We start from the raw sequence: 17,540 nt of genomic DNA on the forward strand, positions 1-17,540 counted from the left end.
TTACCTCCGATGTGTCAACTTTGCTCTCTTTAGGGCTTGGATCAATAGATATATAGTAAGGCTTCAGTGAATTAACCAAGTGTTAATCAAAGTTTATCTATGTTTCCAATAGGTTTTAACTTCCCTGATTAATTCATCTTGTAATAACGTTCCTATCTGTCCTATCTGTCTACACTCTCACATTATTGGTATAAGTGAATATGCTCCCTACATAAGGTGTGAAGCATGTAAGTTTCTCCTTTATAAATGTATCTAGCTATTCTTCTTTCTTCATGTATGTATCATGTATATGTGAGTTCTGGCATCTTTATGTGTTATATATATATATATATATATATTTTTTTTTCTTTTCTTTTCTTTCTGTATATGTGTGTATATATAGTGAATAAAGTACCCCTCTTGTAAATTATAAGGATATTAGAAGTTACCGAGGAGTTTCATGACCTTATAAAAACACGAGGCTGAAGGCCGAGTGTTTTTATACAGGTCATGGAACTCCGAGGTAACTTCTAATATCCTCATATTTTGCAACAGGGGGTACTTTATTTATTATAATACACAAGTTTCAGTGAGTCATGTGACAGAAATGAAATCACAACTCACTGTTTATAACTGATGACATCAGTACTCACCATTTGTAAGCATATCACTTACAAGTTATTCATGGCTTTTGTGTATTATATACATTTGTACAGTTGTGTAAGTCATATATCTAATTCTACTTCACAAATACTCACTTTCTACATATGGCAATGGCATAGTTGATTCTTCTGTTTCTACTATCCAGTCACCTAAAATGCAAGAATAAAAATATTAAATTGTTTTTGTTTTATCTGAAAGACATCAGCTATTGTGAACAGTAGATTATTGAGTAAAACTAGGCACTATCTAGGCACAATTTTTTGTTGACTGACAGATGATTTGTACATTTTGGGGCAGATTTATCAAAGGTCGAAGTGAAAATTTGGATCAAAAAAATTTGAATTTCGAGCTAATTTTTGTGTACTTCAACTAGGGAATAGTCCAAATTCAAATTCAATTTGAATTTCAAAATGTATCATGTACTGTCTCTTTAAAAATTTGACTTCCACCATTTGCCATTTAAAACCTGTAGAATTGCTGTTTTAGCCTATGGGGGACCTTCTAGAACCTATTTGGAGTCAATTGGTGGTGGATTTTGAAAAATGTAAGGTTTTTTTTGGAAAAACCTTGAATCGAATTTGATCGAATGCACTATTACTTAGATTCATACGATTTGAATTTGATCTAAAAATGGACCTATTCGATCGAAAACTGACCTCTTCGACCAAAAAAAACTTCAAGCTAATTATTTTTTTTTAAATTTGAATTTCAAAGTTTTTGAATAAATATGTGTTCCCCTACAAGGGCTTGTGTATAAAACAGTGTGCAAATTAAAGACATGTCAGAGAACATAAATATTGACACCCCTGATTGCCATCTGTTATGGTGCATGTAGTTGTGGTACAGACAAGGGACTGCAAGTCTGGCAAAAACAATGGATTGTGTGTAAAAGATATTAGACTGTTATATGACCCAAGCGTCTCCCTCCAAATATCACACACCCCAAAATTAACTTTTTCATTACCTTCTGGACCTGTTAATGGTGATCTAGGTCCTGCAAGAAATTTTTTTTAATAATTTTAATAATTTTACATGTTTACAGTGCAATACAATTGTTATATTTATATACTGTACATTAAGGGGCAGATTATCAAAATGTGAGGTTAGAGCTTAATAAATAAAAACTCACCTATGGGTATTTTAGAACCGTATTTATCAAATGGTGAGTTTAACTTTCACCCATTGTTTTGTTAAATTACAGTTAAGTAACCTGCAACATCATGTGCAGTTACAAGACCAAACAGACATTGTAATAACCTGTAAATGGACTTGAACCTGGAATACAGAGCCTTAAGATCTTGGTTGCCCTGGTTTTAGCACTGCAAAATACTGTATAGGCAGACCACAAACCTACCAATGTTCCATGCCCTACAAATTTGGGATCTGCTGAAATGAACTATCCATCAAGGGCATCTCACCTGCCTGTCTTTAAAACCCTCAGTCCTGTTTATAGGACCACTTGCCTGTATGTAGGTTCACTTTCTTGAAGATGCTGTTACTACTGGATTAATGCTGTTACTACTGGACTTAATCTCTGCTTAACCATTTGTCACCTTGTCCTTATTGCTTCTTCTAGTACTAGCAGTGACTGCCCTACTTTTCATGGTTGTTATCAGTGCCAACCTGTCTTCCCATTTACCAGCCTTTTCTTTGTAAGAAATTTGACCTTAGATAAAACTAATGTTTATCTGTTACTTTCTGATTCAGAAATCATTTTTGCAATGATGGTATTAAAAACAACCTTGTTACTTTCTAGCCCAGGGAAATGTTAATTTGCATGAAACTAAAATTATTATTAATTCCAATAGTTATACTGTAATTAATAATAAAAAAATGATATACAAACTCTGCATTGCATATACAATTTGATTGATATACTTACGTCCTATATAATATTTGGTTCCAGTTGGGAATCTCACACTTATTATCCACATTCCTAAAAAAAGAAAACATAAAAACATTATTGTGAAGCTCATATTTAAATTTGCTATAATATTTTAATTAATATGTTTTTGTTAAACATTAGGCTCAAATTGGAAACGATTGCAGTGAAACCTATTGCAGTATGTTTTCCTACGTATGGCATACTTGGCCATTGGGTTTATTATAATATAAAATAATTTTCTCCAGTATAAAAGTTATCCACAAAATCAATAACATTTTCAATTTACCTGGTTTTCCAGGAAAAGGAGCAATTGGTCCTAGGAAACAGGAAAAAATAAATTGGTAAACAAATACTTATATTTCTAAAATGTAAAAACATTAAATTGGCCCCTAAAAGTCTACCTTCAGTACAGCAGATTTTAGTCTTATGAAAAGTTAGAAGTTAAAATGTATAGGACAATTGTCACTTTGAATGAATTTTGTTTCTTACATATAGAGGATTAAACTGGTTAATTGAGAAGGATTCTGAGCAATTCAATATTTATTAGCACTATCCTGAATGTTAGAAAATGCTCTTGGCTGTCAAGAAAGTGACATGTTTATCAATCTGTTATACATCTAAATGATTCTTAAATCATTGAAAGATCAAGTACTATTTATATACTTACTTCCTTTAAATTTAGACGGTTGACCTTGATGTGCAGGATCTATGATCCAGTCTGTCAAATTAAAAATGTATTTCATTTTAATTTATTAAAATTAGGAATGTTTTATCTTATTAAAAAAGCTTGAGATGTTGTTGTTTACCTGTAGGAGCTGGAGCTTCAGGATCTAGAGAAGTATGGTATAAGAAAATAAGTTACTGTTAATAATAATGATACTTTTCAAAATGTGTATCTAAGTACAGGTATGAGACCTATTATCCAGACCTATTATCCAGAATGCTCAGGACCTGTTTTATTTTTTCCAGATAATGGATCTTTTGGTAATTTGGATCTTTATACTTTAAATCTACTAGAAAAGCATGTAAACAATAAATAAACCCGATAGAATGGTCTTACACCCAATAAGGATTAATAATATCTTAGTTTGGATCAAGTACACTGAACTATTTAATTATTATAGAGAAAAGGGAATAATTTTTCCAAATCTGGATTATCTGGATAAAATGGAGTCTATGGGAGGCAGCCATTCTGTAATTTGGAGCTTTCTGGATAATGGGTTTCCGGATAACGGATCCCATACCTGTATAAATAAATGTGAGAAAAATATTATACTGGAAAGATCCATTTCCTATTCCATCTGAACATAAATCAGCAAAAATCGAAAATGTACTGAAATAGAATAATTCATATATAATTTATGGTGTACAGTTGATCTTGGTAAACTGATACAAATGAAGAACCAAACAGCTGTGTTTAAAAACTATGATAGAAATTCATGCTACAAAATTCAACCTGAAACAGGATCCTCTATGCTACACTGTACCAACAGACACACAGTACTAATAAGCCTATATGTATTAAAGGCTTCTTCCACTTATATTTACTTACTTTCTTCATATAGGACTGGTAAAGATGAGTCATCTGTTTCTATGATCCAGTCTTAAATATAAACATAAAACATGCATGTCTCACAATTATGGACACAGTAAATTTTGGAAATAACTATATTTCCTATGCTATCTTATTCATATAGAACAGACTAGATCTAAATATTGAGATGCATTTGGTCTGGTCATCTCATAATCTTAAAACATTTTGAATTGTATACTATGATATATACTGTAATAGATATAGTATTTGGAGTAATATCATACAGCTGAAGAGAAAGGATTGCATTTATACAGTGGATGCACTACAGTAGCTTTGCTATCTTACAGTTATTAGTACTGAACACTTTGAAGAAATAAGTGGATCCTCTGAGTTGTCATTTTACTTCAGTATTTAATCTATAAATATATATATATATATTTTTAAGTAGTGAACTCCACCATTTAAGGGAAATGATCCTTGGAGCATGCACAATGTATACACACCAAATTAGGCTTAGCTGAAGGTTCTAATCAAAGAAATAGTGACAGAAAGAGAGAAATAGGGACACTTCCAACGTGTAACTCACCATCTGAATCTGGGAGTGGAGCTAAAGGTTCTAGGAAAGAAAATCAAAAAGGTCATTTTCTTGCTTAATGCAAGCAAGTGGAATTATATCTGGTATATAAACATAGACGTTTGTCTGTTTGTTGCTTTGTACTTTATGCATTTGCACACAGTATGACCTAAAGAAGAAGTTAACAACTAACTTTTTGTAAAATAAAAATATTATGCCCCTGTGTGTAATGGTCCTGTGTATTCTGATTCTCTGCCTCTAGTCTTATGTCATGTTTCCACATATTATTCATTTGAACATGGAATTAAACAAAACAAAGCATTTGAGGGCCCATTGTATTATCTGGGAGGAGGTAAATGACTATCTTATGTTAAACCTCCCTGAGCAATTCATCCCCTACAACCCATTTAACACATATTTGTGTATGTTCCTTTTACAGTGAAATATAATTTTCTAGTTATGGTAAATTCAACATTTTTATACATTATTATACATTTTATGATCTGGAGGAAGTCCCTATGCCTGTTCATCCCCTACAACCCATTTAACAGCATGAATTTCTCTTGTTCAACTTAACATTGTATGTTTAAGAATTGGAACTGGAAAAAATATTTGTGTATGTTCCTTTTACAGTGAAATATAATTTTCTAGTTATGGTAAATTCAACATTTTTATACATTATTATACATTTTATGATCTGGAGGAAGTCCCTATGCCTGTTATTTTTCATCTTTAATATTAATATTTTGTACATAGTACATGTATCAGTATATATATTTAGAGACATGGTGGCTTATTTATCTTACAAATTATATACTTACTCCCTTCATAGTCAATTGTTCCCGTTGGTGTAAATACTCTTATGATCCATTTTCCTAAAAACATAGGAAAAAATATTTACATCTTTGCCATGTCAGTGGACATGCAGATGTGCTTAAATATATATATCTATATCTATCTATCTATCTATCTATCTATCTATCTATCTATCTATCTATCTATCTATATATATATATATATATATATATATATAGATAGATAGATAGATATAGATATATATATATAGTAACCCAGAAACACCAAAGGATAGGACTTTACCAATATAATGTCACATGTAAAGGCCATAGGAACACATTTTTTTCTTGAATTCCATCTAGCCCTCTGCATTTTATAATAAATACTTAGTATATTACACTTTTTATTACACACAGGTTATATATCTTCATTTACAAGAATTCAGCCATTTGGGGTAAATGAGGGTTGGCATCTAACCATGGTTCCCATATTATCTCAAATTTCTTGTGTGTGCCTCAACATCAATTTTAATAGGGTTAATGTATAATTTATTAGCTCAACCCACTGTTGGAAAATTAGGGCATTCCCAAATCAGTTCAAATCCTGCCTCTCCCATGCCACATTTCACACATTTGTCTCCTTCTAGTTTTCCCATGGCCTTAAGCATCAATGGTGTAATGTAGATTTAATGGATCATCTTAAATTGGACAATTCTGTCCCTGAGTGATATTAGAAATGCATATAAGTTGTATGTGACTTTCTCCCATTGGTCTTCGTCCAGTGAGGGAATAACAGATAACCATTTCTGTTTTGCTTTGTAAAAAATGGAGCTGGGTGGGAGGATTGGATTATGCTGTACAATTGAGACAGTAATTTTGATGGATCTAGAGCCCTAAGCCTGGCTTCCCATGCCAACAGTGTGAGTTGATAGGATTGAAATTGCAGATAAAATGCATTTAGTATATTACACTTAGTAAGAAAATTGGTACAAATTAATATTTTGCAATACTATTATTTTCTTAAATTATAATCTGAACTCATTATTTACCTTCCTTTCCAGGAACTGGAGCTATAGGTCCTAGAAAAAAATTCTGAATATTAGAATTTGGCATTTCTATAATTAAATGTTAGATTTAATCTTAGATTTAGCAACATTTTAGACACCTTTTGGGAGTGAAACCCCTGCATATAATATTTGACTTTAGATGTTCTGATGAAAGAAATAAGAAGACTTCTCATTGACAAAAGGGAGTAAATAATGTTTGTAAATTTGAACTTCAAATTTATTATGGTGATGTGCACAATTGAGGGCACAATTTAACACTTCTCAAGCCTTTTGGCTCAAGTGGACATTAAGGAAAACCTGTGTGTGTTAAGGAAGTCATATGAGGTTTCGGGGAAAAAATAGTTGCCAATTAGGGTTTTTTTTCCCCCAATTGGGCTTTCTTTAATAAGAAAACCTGTGTGACGTCATACAGCATCACAACTTAAAATGATTGCATTTTTCCAAAGTTGTATTTGTATTTGGCCAATATTACTTGCAATTTTTTTTTCTGCCAGCTGGAATGGGACCCTTCCAAAAAGCCAATACATGACATCCTTTAAAGTTAGTCTAACTCCAGTTATTAGACTTCTAATTTCCCTAATAAAACTATTTGTGGCTCATTGCTTTCAACACAAGATTTCCATTTTTTTCCAGTTAACTTACTTCCTTTAAACCGTGTTGGTTTGCCAGGCTGTCCAATTTCTATGATCCAATCTAAATGCAAATAATTATGGTTGCTTTACAACTGGTATCAAAACACATTTAAATAAAAATAGGCAATTAGAAATATTGCATAATAATAATTAAGAATAATAATTCTACAATTATTTTACATGTGTAATATAAATTAGCAAAAATATAGCCGTGCACAGCATGAAAGCAAAGCAAAATGATCTGCAGACAAATAATTATTATTATATTTAGTGACTGACAGGCCCAGCTTAAAAGATCAATAATACCAAAAGTGTTTTTAATATATAATTTAAACATTGTATCTGTTCATCTAACACCTACAAATAAACAATTTCTAAATGTTTTCATCATATAGTTTGGTGAAAGACCATGAATCACATCTGACCCCTGTTTATCAAAATACTAAAACCATTTCATTCAAACCAGCTTATTTGTACCCTATTGCTTTATGCAACCTAAATTTACAAAGTTAAAAATTCTCTTACTTAACTCAACTCTAATTATGCAAATTCCCCCATTTTAGCAGAGAATGTGCCTTCGATATAATGGTAATTGTTGTTGTATTTTTTGTTTTCTTTATTAAATAATTGACCTGATCCTGTATCTACATTTGCTGCAAATTTCATCTGATTAGTTAAATTTGCCTATAGATTTGATATGATTGATCAATCTATAACATTAATAGACACATTTACTGAAGGTCAAATTTCGAATTCATTTGAGTTTTTTAAAACTCTGACTAATTTTATTGACTTGAAAACTTGGATCGAATTTGAATTCAAATAAACTTGATTCAGTTTTTTCTCTGAAAAAAATTCAAATGTCAGGAAGGCAACTAACATGTCCAAATTGATCCCTAAACCTCTCCCATTGACTTATACATGAACTTGGCAGGTTTTAGGTGGCGAATAGTGAATTTGAGTTCTTAAAGGGCCAGAGTGTGATAAATCTCAAAATTTGAATGCGAATTAAAACTCAAATCAAGTTTAGATAATTCACAATTCAAATTTGAGAATGAAAAAAATTTGAAAATTCGAATTTAAATTTTCAATTCAACCCTTAACAAATCTGACCCTAAATGAGTCACATCTTGTTTGAAGTAAAAAATTTAATTCTCATAACAATGTCTGGTTATTATAAGTTTGCATTAATATTCTAGAATATCAGATTCTACAATCAATTCTACAATATATTTTGGTAACTGAGGATTCTGTTTTCAAAACACCATATTTAAAAATTGTTTCTTATTTATACAAGGCTAATTCACTGAAACTTTTTCAATTTAAAGACAATCAGTTAACATTTATATTAACACTTTTTTGTATAATAAGAATAATATGAACATTACCTCTAGGAGCTTCAGTTCCAGGCTCTAAAAGAACAAGTCAGATACCACATTTTTAGTTAGAAATAAAACTTTTTGTTATATTACTGTATATACAGTATAAAAGCAGTCTATTACATAATTACTCACTTTCTTCATATGGTTCAGGGATTGTTGATTCATCTGTTTCTACAATCCAGTCTCCTAAAAAAATAAACAGATAACAAGTATAGTATATTTTCCTTTTACTATAACAGTAATTTATGTAACATGGTTGTGTAATCTCACAAACAATAGGAATAGTGTAGATTTTAATGGATTTTAATGAAACAATAGAAAATGAAATATTTTTTCCCATTAATAGTTACATGGAAATATTTAACTAAATCCCTAATAAACCTGCATAGGTCTAAGATTAATAAAATTGTTCTATAGACAAAAAGAAGTTTAAGCAGCTTTAAAATTGTGTTTGTATTTATATTGGTTAAACCTATGCAGGTTTATTAGGGATTTAGTGAAATATTTGTAGCTGGTTTTTTTTGTATTTCAGGGGATTAAAAATCAGTAGGGTAATAGGGCATTTCAATACTTAAGATAGGATTTGATTGCTCAAAATTGGGGAAAAAAAGCCAAAAATGCTTTTATAAATGTTTCACTTGGTCAAAACGCCTTCCTCTCTTTTAGAAAAAGTTTTCTGACAGCCAAGAAAGTGTTAATAGTTGTGATAAAATGTAAATGTCTGGGAACCTGTGAGGAATACCTGTAAGGAATAATAAACCAGCATGATAAATAAAGGCAGTATACAGTATATCCATGTTCAACATGTGTTGCTCAATCCATGTCCTTTAAATAAAAACCTAAACTTGGGAATTGTACCCAGTGATCAATGACTTTTTTTCCCATCAGCCTCATTGTGGCAGACAGTACTATACATGTGAGTCCTTATTTGGGGTAGTTACTGAAATGCCCAAGTGAATTGAATTTCACGACACAAGTCCACTATTCACAAGGGGCTCAGAGCATCACCAGTTCCTTTGTACTTTTATCAAGGAGACTCTCAGTAAATCAACTGAAATTAGCAGTATGTTGGTATACACTACAGAGTAGATAATTAATTACTAATGTGACAAAAATTTTAGATACAAAGGTACAATTTGGTTATGGAGTCAAAATAAAGATTATATGCCAGCTATGTTTATTTGTCAGTGTAGACATATTTCTTGTTCAAGATTTTGTTTAGGATCATTAAAATTCTATTTGTAGGGGAATGGTCAGACTAAGTGGCAGAGGGGGATGATTGGCTCTACTTCACTTTTTAACACTAAGGGGCACATTTACTATTGGTCGAATATCAAGGGTTAATTCATCCTCGATATTCGACCATCAAAGTAAAAATCCTTTGACTTCGAATATCGAAGTTAAAGGATTTACCGCATTTCCAGCGATCGAACGATTCAAAGGATTTTAATCCACCGATCGAACGATTTTCCTTAGATCAAAAAAAAAAAAAAAAAATATATATATATATACTTTTTTTTTACTTCGATATTCGAAGTCAAAGGAATATCGAGCATATATATATATATATATATATATATATATATATATATATATATATATATATATGTAAATAAATATACTTAATACAGGCACATTTTGAGTAGTCTTTAAGTCCACTTTATTTCTAGCATTATAAAAATCAAACAAATGTATCTCTTACCATCTGTCCCCGGCAGTGTTGCTACAGGACCTGAAATGGAAGCAAAGATTACAAATTACGATTTGACTACTAAGACGTGTGCACATTTTCAACTGTTTTTGTGAAAAAAGGATTAGGATTTGCACTGTTTAAAACTAACGTACCCACATCAAATAAGGTTTTTGAATAGTGTTGAAACCTGCTTTGCTTACTTTACACTTAGGGGCAGATTTGAATTTCGAAGTGAAATAAACTTCGAAATTCGACCATCGAATGGCTATACTTCGACTTCAAATACTTTGACTTCGAATACTTTGACTTCGAATATCGAAGTCAAAGTTTTTTTTTACCTAATTTGACCATTTTGCAGTCAAAGTAAAATTGTTCAATCGAATGATTAAACTGTTCGAATCGAGCAATTTGAACGATTTCATGGATCAAGCGAATGATTTTACTTTAACTACAAAAAACTTTAGAAAAGTGCATCAGAAGATCCCCATAGGCTAACATAGCACTTCAGCAGGTTTAATTTCGTAAACTATTGAAGTCGAAGTTTTTTTAAAGAGACAGTACTTCGATTTTCGAATGGTCGAATATTCGAACGATTTTACTTCGAATCAAAGTAAATTTGGAGTCGTAGTATCCTATTCGATGGTCGAAGTATCCAAAAAATTACTTTGAATTTCGAATTGTTTTACTTCGCAAATTCCCTCTAATTCTCTTCGACCCTTGGTAAATCTGCCCCTTAATCTCAGAAACCCGGTATGAAGGCCAATTGGGATGATATTTTGACTTAGGGCATATTTACTACCTTAGATATTTTTAGAACAATAGCGGGATGATTTCGATATGATAATTTTTTCAACATTATTATGTAGCAATGGAGAACCCAAACTACAGTTGGGCCACAAAAGGGGCGTGCATCTACAAAATGTTTGAGAAACCCTATCTTAAATGGCCATGAGGTTTGTTCCTGCTATAGAAAGGTCTATTTACTCTCCATTTGGCCTTACCCCACCATGAAATGCCCATGAGTTGCCTGCCTTTCTGCAAGGGGATTTTAACATAAAAGGCTATTGTGGTTTCAGTAGGTGATAATAAGCTTGTTAACTAGCAAAAGTGATCGGAAACACTGGAAGCCTAAGCATGACTAAAACTGAAAGCTGGGTCAGCATAACCCTTCATTGCCAGGGTGGCAATAAAAAAAAATATAACTTCCCCTTAATGGGACTTAAGTAAGAACCTCAAAGGTGGATCTTCTACAACAATGAATTAATAATCTAATGGCAGTACTAGTGTGATTACTAGTAGCAGTAGTATAACAATTACCATAGTCTTTATAGTCTTTATTAGCTCAGTATTGTTGTTCTAAATCGTATTGTGGATATTCTGTTCATACTCACGTCCTATATATTCCTCTACTCCTGTTGGTTGTGTTACTTGTATGATCCAATATCCTAAAAAAAATCAAAACAATTTAGATGTTCCTACTACACAGCATAAATATGATTATGTAAAAAAACACTCATATATCTTGCCTAAAATGAATATGCAATAAATGATATATATCTGGAAAATTACCTTTTCTTCCAGGAACTGGAGCCTTAGGTTCTTTTGAAAGATAAATAGATACATAAGTACACACATTAGGATTAAACAAAGTAGCACAAATACTATACTTATACTAAGATAGGGAAGATTTTAAGCAAAGTTTTTTAATGTTTAAATTGCTAGTTCCATAGTTTCATCAGTGCAAAATAATTGACAACCAAGGAGTGGGCATAGAAACATTATGATGCATAAATTGCATGTGTATATTGTCATGCGTAAATCAATTAAAATATTTTTAAAAAGGATATAGTAAAGTAAGTGATCCTATTGGAATAAACGGTTCACTGGAATCATAAAATGTACTTAAATCCCATTGAGTATGATAAGTGTAATAACAATGAATAATAATGGTAGTTGATACCTGAAGCTCATCCTCTACAAGTGTATAGTAGATTATTTTTACAGGGAAAGTGTCAAATCTTAACCAAATAAGAAGCCCTGTACTCTTTCCCACCAAAGTTGACCATATGCAGGCTAATTTGTTGGGAAAGGCTATTAAAATGGCCCCATACACTAGCCAATTAAAGCAGTCTGAAGGGTTTGAGTTGGCAGCTTATTGGCCCATGAGTGAAAATTTACCAATATATTTAGCCACATTTTGTATCTATCAGACAGGTTAGAAAATCCTGTTGGATGAGGTCAATTAAAATATTTTTAAAAATGATTTAGTAAAGTAAGTGATCCTATTGGAATAAAAGGTTCACTGGAATCATAAAATTTACTTAAATCCCATTCAGTAACAAGTTTATTAAGGGAAAGTTGACAGATACAGTATGATCTAGGTTCATAACACCACTGCCACCTGGAGGTAAATATGACCCTCTCAGTTTGTAACAGTTTTGATTATTAATGTATTGGATAGCTGTGCCTGAAGCAGACATAGAGGTGGCAGGCTAACCTCTGCTCAGAATTGCTCGAGTGAGCAGTTTTAAGTGATCAGAACACCCACTGTACCCATTTATCAGAATTTGAATTTTTACTTTTGAATAAAAGCACAATTTTAAAAACACACATGTTTTCTCAATTATTAAACAAATGTCTCTACCTGAATCAGTGGTACAGGCTGATACATTAGATAGGTATAAGAAGGGGTTGGATGGTGTTTAGCAAGTGAGGGAATACAGGGATATGGGAGATAGTACAAGTTGATCCAGGGACTGGTCCCATTGCCATTTTGGAGTCAGGAAGGAATTTTTTTCCCCCTCTGAGGCAAATTGGAGAGGCTTTCAAATGTGATTTTCTTTTGTCTTCCTCTGGATCAATTAGCAGGTTATATATAGACTTAAAAGGTTAAACTTGATGGTCTTTTTTCAACCAAACTTACTATGTTACTATGAATTTGTGGGTTCACAAGTTAAAAAAAACTTGAAAAACCTCAAACATTCTTAATTAGAAAATGGCTTGAATTTTGCCTAGGCCAACTGTACATGGACTCTTCTGCTTTTAAATGCCAGAGGTTTTTTTTTGTGCTTCATAAATACCAAACAAACCAAAATATAATTCCAATGTGGCAAAAATTTAAATCTGGACTTTGATAAATCACCACCTAATTCTTGCACTGCAGAAATAATTTAATATAATAAATGTATACTCACTTCCTATATATTTTGTGGGTTTCCCAGGACTTCCAAATTCTATGATCCACTTTGCTGTACAGAAAAAATTGAATTAAAAATAATAATTAAATTGTATTAAAAAGTTATATAACAAATAATACATTATCTGATTCAAGCAATATAAGAGATATCAGAGGGGGCCCTGGTAATGCTAGATGTCTGGGGTCCTTATCTGAGGGTTACAAATCATAAATCAGAGTTGTCAAACCTGCAGATAGCTTTTGAAACAAAACTTTCACATAAGCTGGGGCCTTAAAACAATTCTGCTCTTCCCTAAGGCCCACTAATTATTTTACCTATTTCAGTCAAATCCCAATATAAGCAATTGTCTCTAAAAATGTTTCTATTATTACTAGTGATGGGCGAATTTATTCGCCAGGCGCGAATTCGCGGCGAATTTGCGCGTTTCGCCGCCAGCGAATAAATTCGCGAAACGCCCGCAAAAATTCGCGGCAAAAATTCGCCGGTGCCAAAAACGGGCGCCGGCGTCAAAAAACGGGCGCCGGCGTCAAAAACGAGACGCCAGCGCCATTTCGCGAAATTTTCGCAGTTTCACGAATTTCGCGCGAAATTCGCGAATTTTTCGGCGAAGCGAAACGGCACAAATTCGCCCATCACTAATTATTACAAGGTAATCATTCATTTTATATTTAGCAATGGCAAGCTTAAAGGGCTATGTCACACAATTATGCAATTTGGAATAATTTAACAATTTAATAGCTTGTCTGTAACTTTACTAAAGCATCTTATTTATAAATTACCTTTAGAGACTGGTTCTTCAGGTTCTGTAAAAAAAATAAATCAAATGTAAAAATAGGAAATATTGCACAGTTTTTTTTTTAAGTAAGTGCTGGGGATGCAGTGGTGGCCTATTAAGAATATTCAGTCTTGCTGTTCATCAGTAGCCAAGTGGTATGGCAACTTGAAGCCATATGTACATAAATATATTTATTGTGTAATAATATGTCAGCTCTCACCCATACTTTACCCAGTAAATAATAATCTGGGTAAACAAAAAGCTATACCTTCATATGGAACTGTGGTAAGAGAAACATTATGACAGCTACAACTATATTTATAAATACTAATATACACAAAAGGAATGTTCTATGAGAGCAATAATCTGTACCCTCAAACAGCTCATACGGTGTACAAGTACTAATATGCAGGGAAGAAGTGTGTAGACTAGAGTTAGTGCAGTATTTTACGTCTTTATTCAGTTTCTTTGCAAGAAAATAATAATAGGCGTTCATCCTAATGCATTAAGATTAATTTTCAACTAAACCTTGCAGGCGATAGCTCATGCAGTATCTACATAAATATTTAGACATATATCTCTTAGCTACTCACTGCTTTCATATGGCACCGGCATAGTTGGGTGCTCAGTTTCTATTGTCCAGTCTCCTAAACACAATGATAAAAATAAAGATATTGACTGTATTTCACAAAGAAGGTTTTTATACTGTGCATGCTTTGCTTTACTGTACCATAGGATAATTGAATGGATTTTGTTGTTTTAATAAGAGGATACGTGTAATAACAATGAATAATAATGGCAGTTGATACCTGAAGCTCATCCTCTACAAGTGTATAGTAGATTATTTTTACAGGGAAAGTGTCAAATCTTACCCAAATAAGAAGCCCTGTACTCTTTCCCACCAAAGTCGACCATATGCGGGCTAATTGGTTGGGAAAGACTATTAAAATGGCCCCTACACTAGCCAATTAAAGCAGTCTGAAGGGTTTGAGTTGGCAGCTTATTGGCCTATGAGTGAAAATTTACCAATATTTTTAGCCACATACTGTATCTATCAGACAGGTTAGAAAATCCTGTTGGATGAGGTTAATGCAGTCCTTTCCTGACAGGCCTGCACATGCAATATGGGGCAACATTATTGGATCAGTCAGGCAAGATTAAGATTTCTAGCCAACCAACTTTTCCTCTATAAAAGTTTAATCATTCAAATACAAATTAGAAAAGAGAAAACTCATTAGACCTTCACTTTTGTTTGCCTTGAAAATTTTGCCTAGAGGTCATGGCAAATGATTCAAGGCTAATAAAGTGAAGATCTAATGAGTTTTCTCTTTTTGAATTTGTATGTAAATGATTAAACTTTTATAGAGGAAAAGTTGGTTGGATAGAAATCTTCTATCTTCAAGTCAATATGTATGTCATTAATGTCCCAATTTTCAACCATTTCTTTCTTGCAGTATGATGTCTGTTTCTTTGGTCAAGCAGACTGATACACTTCAGAGATCCAAGTATATGGCCATATTTTATAATATTTTACTGATGGGCCTGTAGGTTAATTTCTCATATTGCACTTTGAAGCTAGTTGTCTCAATAAACAGTGAGATGAATTTGTTGTAAAACTGTTAAGGGACCTGAAAATTGTAATATTTGATTTTTAAAACCCCCTCCCTCATATTTTGCTATTAAAATAATAAAGAGAAATATTTGTTCCACTTACCATCTGTCCCTGGAATTGGAGATATGGGTTCTACAAAAAGGGAAGCAGAAAGTTAATGCAGTAATAGTTATTAGCTAAAACAAAATAGAGAAAAACTTCCTTTTTCCAAATAACATCTAAATAAAGTTTCAGCTAAACCCCAGAAAAAAAACAAACATACTTTTTTTTAGTATGAAATTGCAATATTGTAAAGATTTATTCATACAGTATATTATTTTTCTACTCCATGATACAGTAAAATAGATAATTTTGCCTTTCCAGCAACACGTGCTAATTAATGATATACAAGTATGGAATCCATTATCTGGAAATTGATTATCCAGAAAACTCCAAATTACATGAAGGTCATCTCCCACGGCCTCCATTTTAATCAATTTAATTTTTTTTAAATAATTTAATTTTTCTCTGTAGTAATAAAACAGAGTCATGCACTTGTTCCCAGCTTATTTTTAATTAATCCTCATGGGAGGCAACCAATTACTATAGGGTATATTTATTTAATATTTAAATATTTCTTAATAGACTTAAGGTTATATTTGGAGACACCCATGTCTGATTTCCATGTCAGACACAATTCACAATGATTATTATGAAGTTATTTTTAAAAAATCTTTTCATTTTAATACAACTACTCATCTCAAGTAAAGTTCTAACAATAAATTACCCCTGTGACAATATCAGGCCATGTGAGGATGTTCCTTGCTTGCAACAATTCTATGTGCCTTTGGTTGCTGGACCTCTACCACTGTGCACCAGACATCATTGAATTAATTTGGATAATGGTGGTTCTGAATGTGAATGATGCTAGGGTTGGGCACTGCTACTGTAGGTCAATGGAACATGTGGGTACAGCTGTGGTGGTTACAGCTGGGCAGTTTCGGTGATCTTCCATGTGTACAAAATGACTAACATTTTTTGAATTCTTGGAATCTGCCTTCGTAAGTCAGAAAGGGACCAGCCCTTTTGTAAATGCAGAACAAAGTTTGATTCTTTCTGCCAAATCCAAAGGCAGCTTTTAGAAGGCAATTACATGACATACTGGGTGGGCAATTATAGGGACCAATCCAAATCTGTAATAGAACCAAGCACAGCAAATACTGCTCATTTGGTGAGGAAGCCCAGTTTAGTCTGCTTACAGGATTCAGATAGTACACAGCTCTTACAGGGGGACTTGGGGCCAGTTATGTGTATTGTATGACTTATCACACTGGATTTGTTTTCCAAAACAGTAGGGGTAAAGTGGAATATAGGCTATCTACACTTAACATTAAACAGAAATAGACAATAGACTGGTGTTCCTCTACCATTTCCCCTTTAATTACATTGGGGGAGTAAAAAAGTTGTTTTTTCACAACCCAATATCGATAACATCTTTTTTGAAACTGTCTAACATACAACATATCTAGGGGTTATTTATATTGAGCTGATGTTACACAATGATATCAGTGGAAATTACAGGCAAACTTGGAGGGAATCTTGTAGAGTTGGAGACCTCAGTTTGGACAGCCCTATAATATTTTCATAGAATGAGGATGTCATTGGCTTGTTGATATAATTGACATACAATACTATTCCCATTGATTTTGTCAAAGGATTATTCTAGGACAGTTGGTTTTTTGAATAAATTCTAATTCTGATTTTTGAGGAAACA

The 17,540-nt window shown here is 32.6% G+C and overlaps 1 protein-coding gene across 13 annotated transcripts in view; it reads right to left on the reverse strand.

Moving 5' to 3' along the window:
• LOC108696888 overlaps positions 1-17,540 on the reverse strand; it is a 369,929-nt gene that overhangs the window by 217,336 nt on the left and 135,053 nt on the right. For 12 of the 13 annotated variants that reach the window (XM_041569828.1, XM_041569827.1, XM_041569829.1 and 9 more), the window contains 20 exons: positions 15,890-15,919; positions 14,769-14,822; positions 14,180-14,203; positions 13,398-13,451; positions 11,773-11,802; positions 11,595-11,648; positions 10,213-10,242; positions 8,643-8,696; positions 8,517-8,540; positions 7,139-7,189; positions 6,479-6,508; positions 5,457-5,510; positions 4,648-4,677; positions 4,080-4,130; positions 3,334-3,357; positions 3,195-3,245; positions 2,814-2,843; positions 2,525-2,578; positions 1,607-1,636; positions 738-791 (listed from right to left, as the gene is read on the reverse strand). In XM_041569828.1, coding sequence (XP_041425762.1) covers positions 738-791; positions 1,607-1,636; positions 2,525-2,578; positions 2,814-2,843; positions 3,195-3,245; positions 3,334-3,357; positions 4,080-4,130; positions 4,648-4,677; positions 5,457-5,510; positions 6,479-6,508; positions 7,139-7,189; positions 8,517-8,540; positions 8,643-8,696; positions 10,213-10,242; positions 11,595-11,648; positions 11,773-11,802; positions 13,398-13,451; positions 14,180-14,203; positions 14,769-14,822; positions 15,890-15,919 — 813 coding nt within the window. The remainder of the gene's footprint in view (positions 1-737; positions 792-1,606; positions 1,637-2,524; positions 2,579-2,813; positions 2,844-3,194; positions 3,246-3,333; positions 3,358-4,079; positions 4,131-4,647; positions 4,678-5,456; positions 5,511-6,478; positions 6,509-7,138; positions 7,190-8,516; positions 8,541-8,642; positions 8,697-10,212; positions 10,243-11,594; positions 11,649-11,772; positions 11,803-13,397; positions 13,452-14,179; positions 14,204-14,768; positions 14,823-15,889; positions 15,920-17,540) is intronic. The other variant, XM_041569820.1, reaches the window with a different exon arrangement.

Source organism: Xenopus laevis, chromosome 7L, assembly GCF_017654675.1.
Source record: "Xenopus laevis strain J_2021 chromosome 7L, Xenopus_laevis_v10.1, whole genome shotgun sequence".
Taxonomy (NCBI): domain Eukaryota; kingdom Metazoa; phylum Chordata; class Amphibia; order Anura; family Pipidae; genus Xenopus; species Xenopus laevis.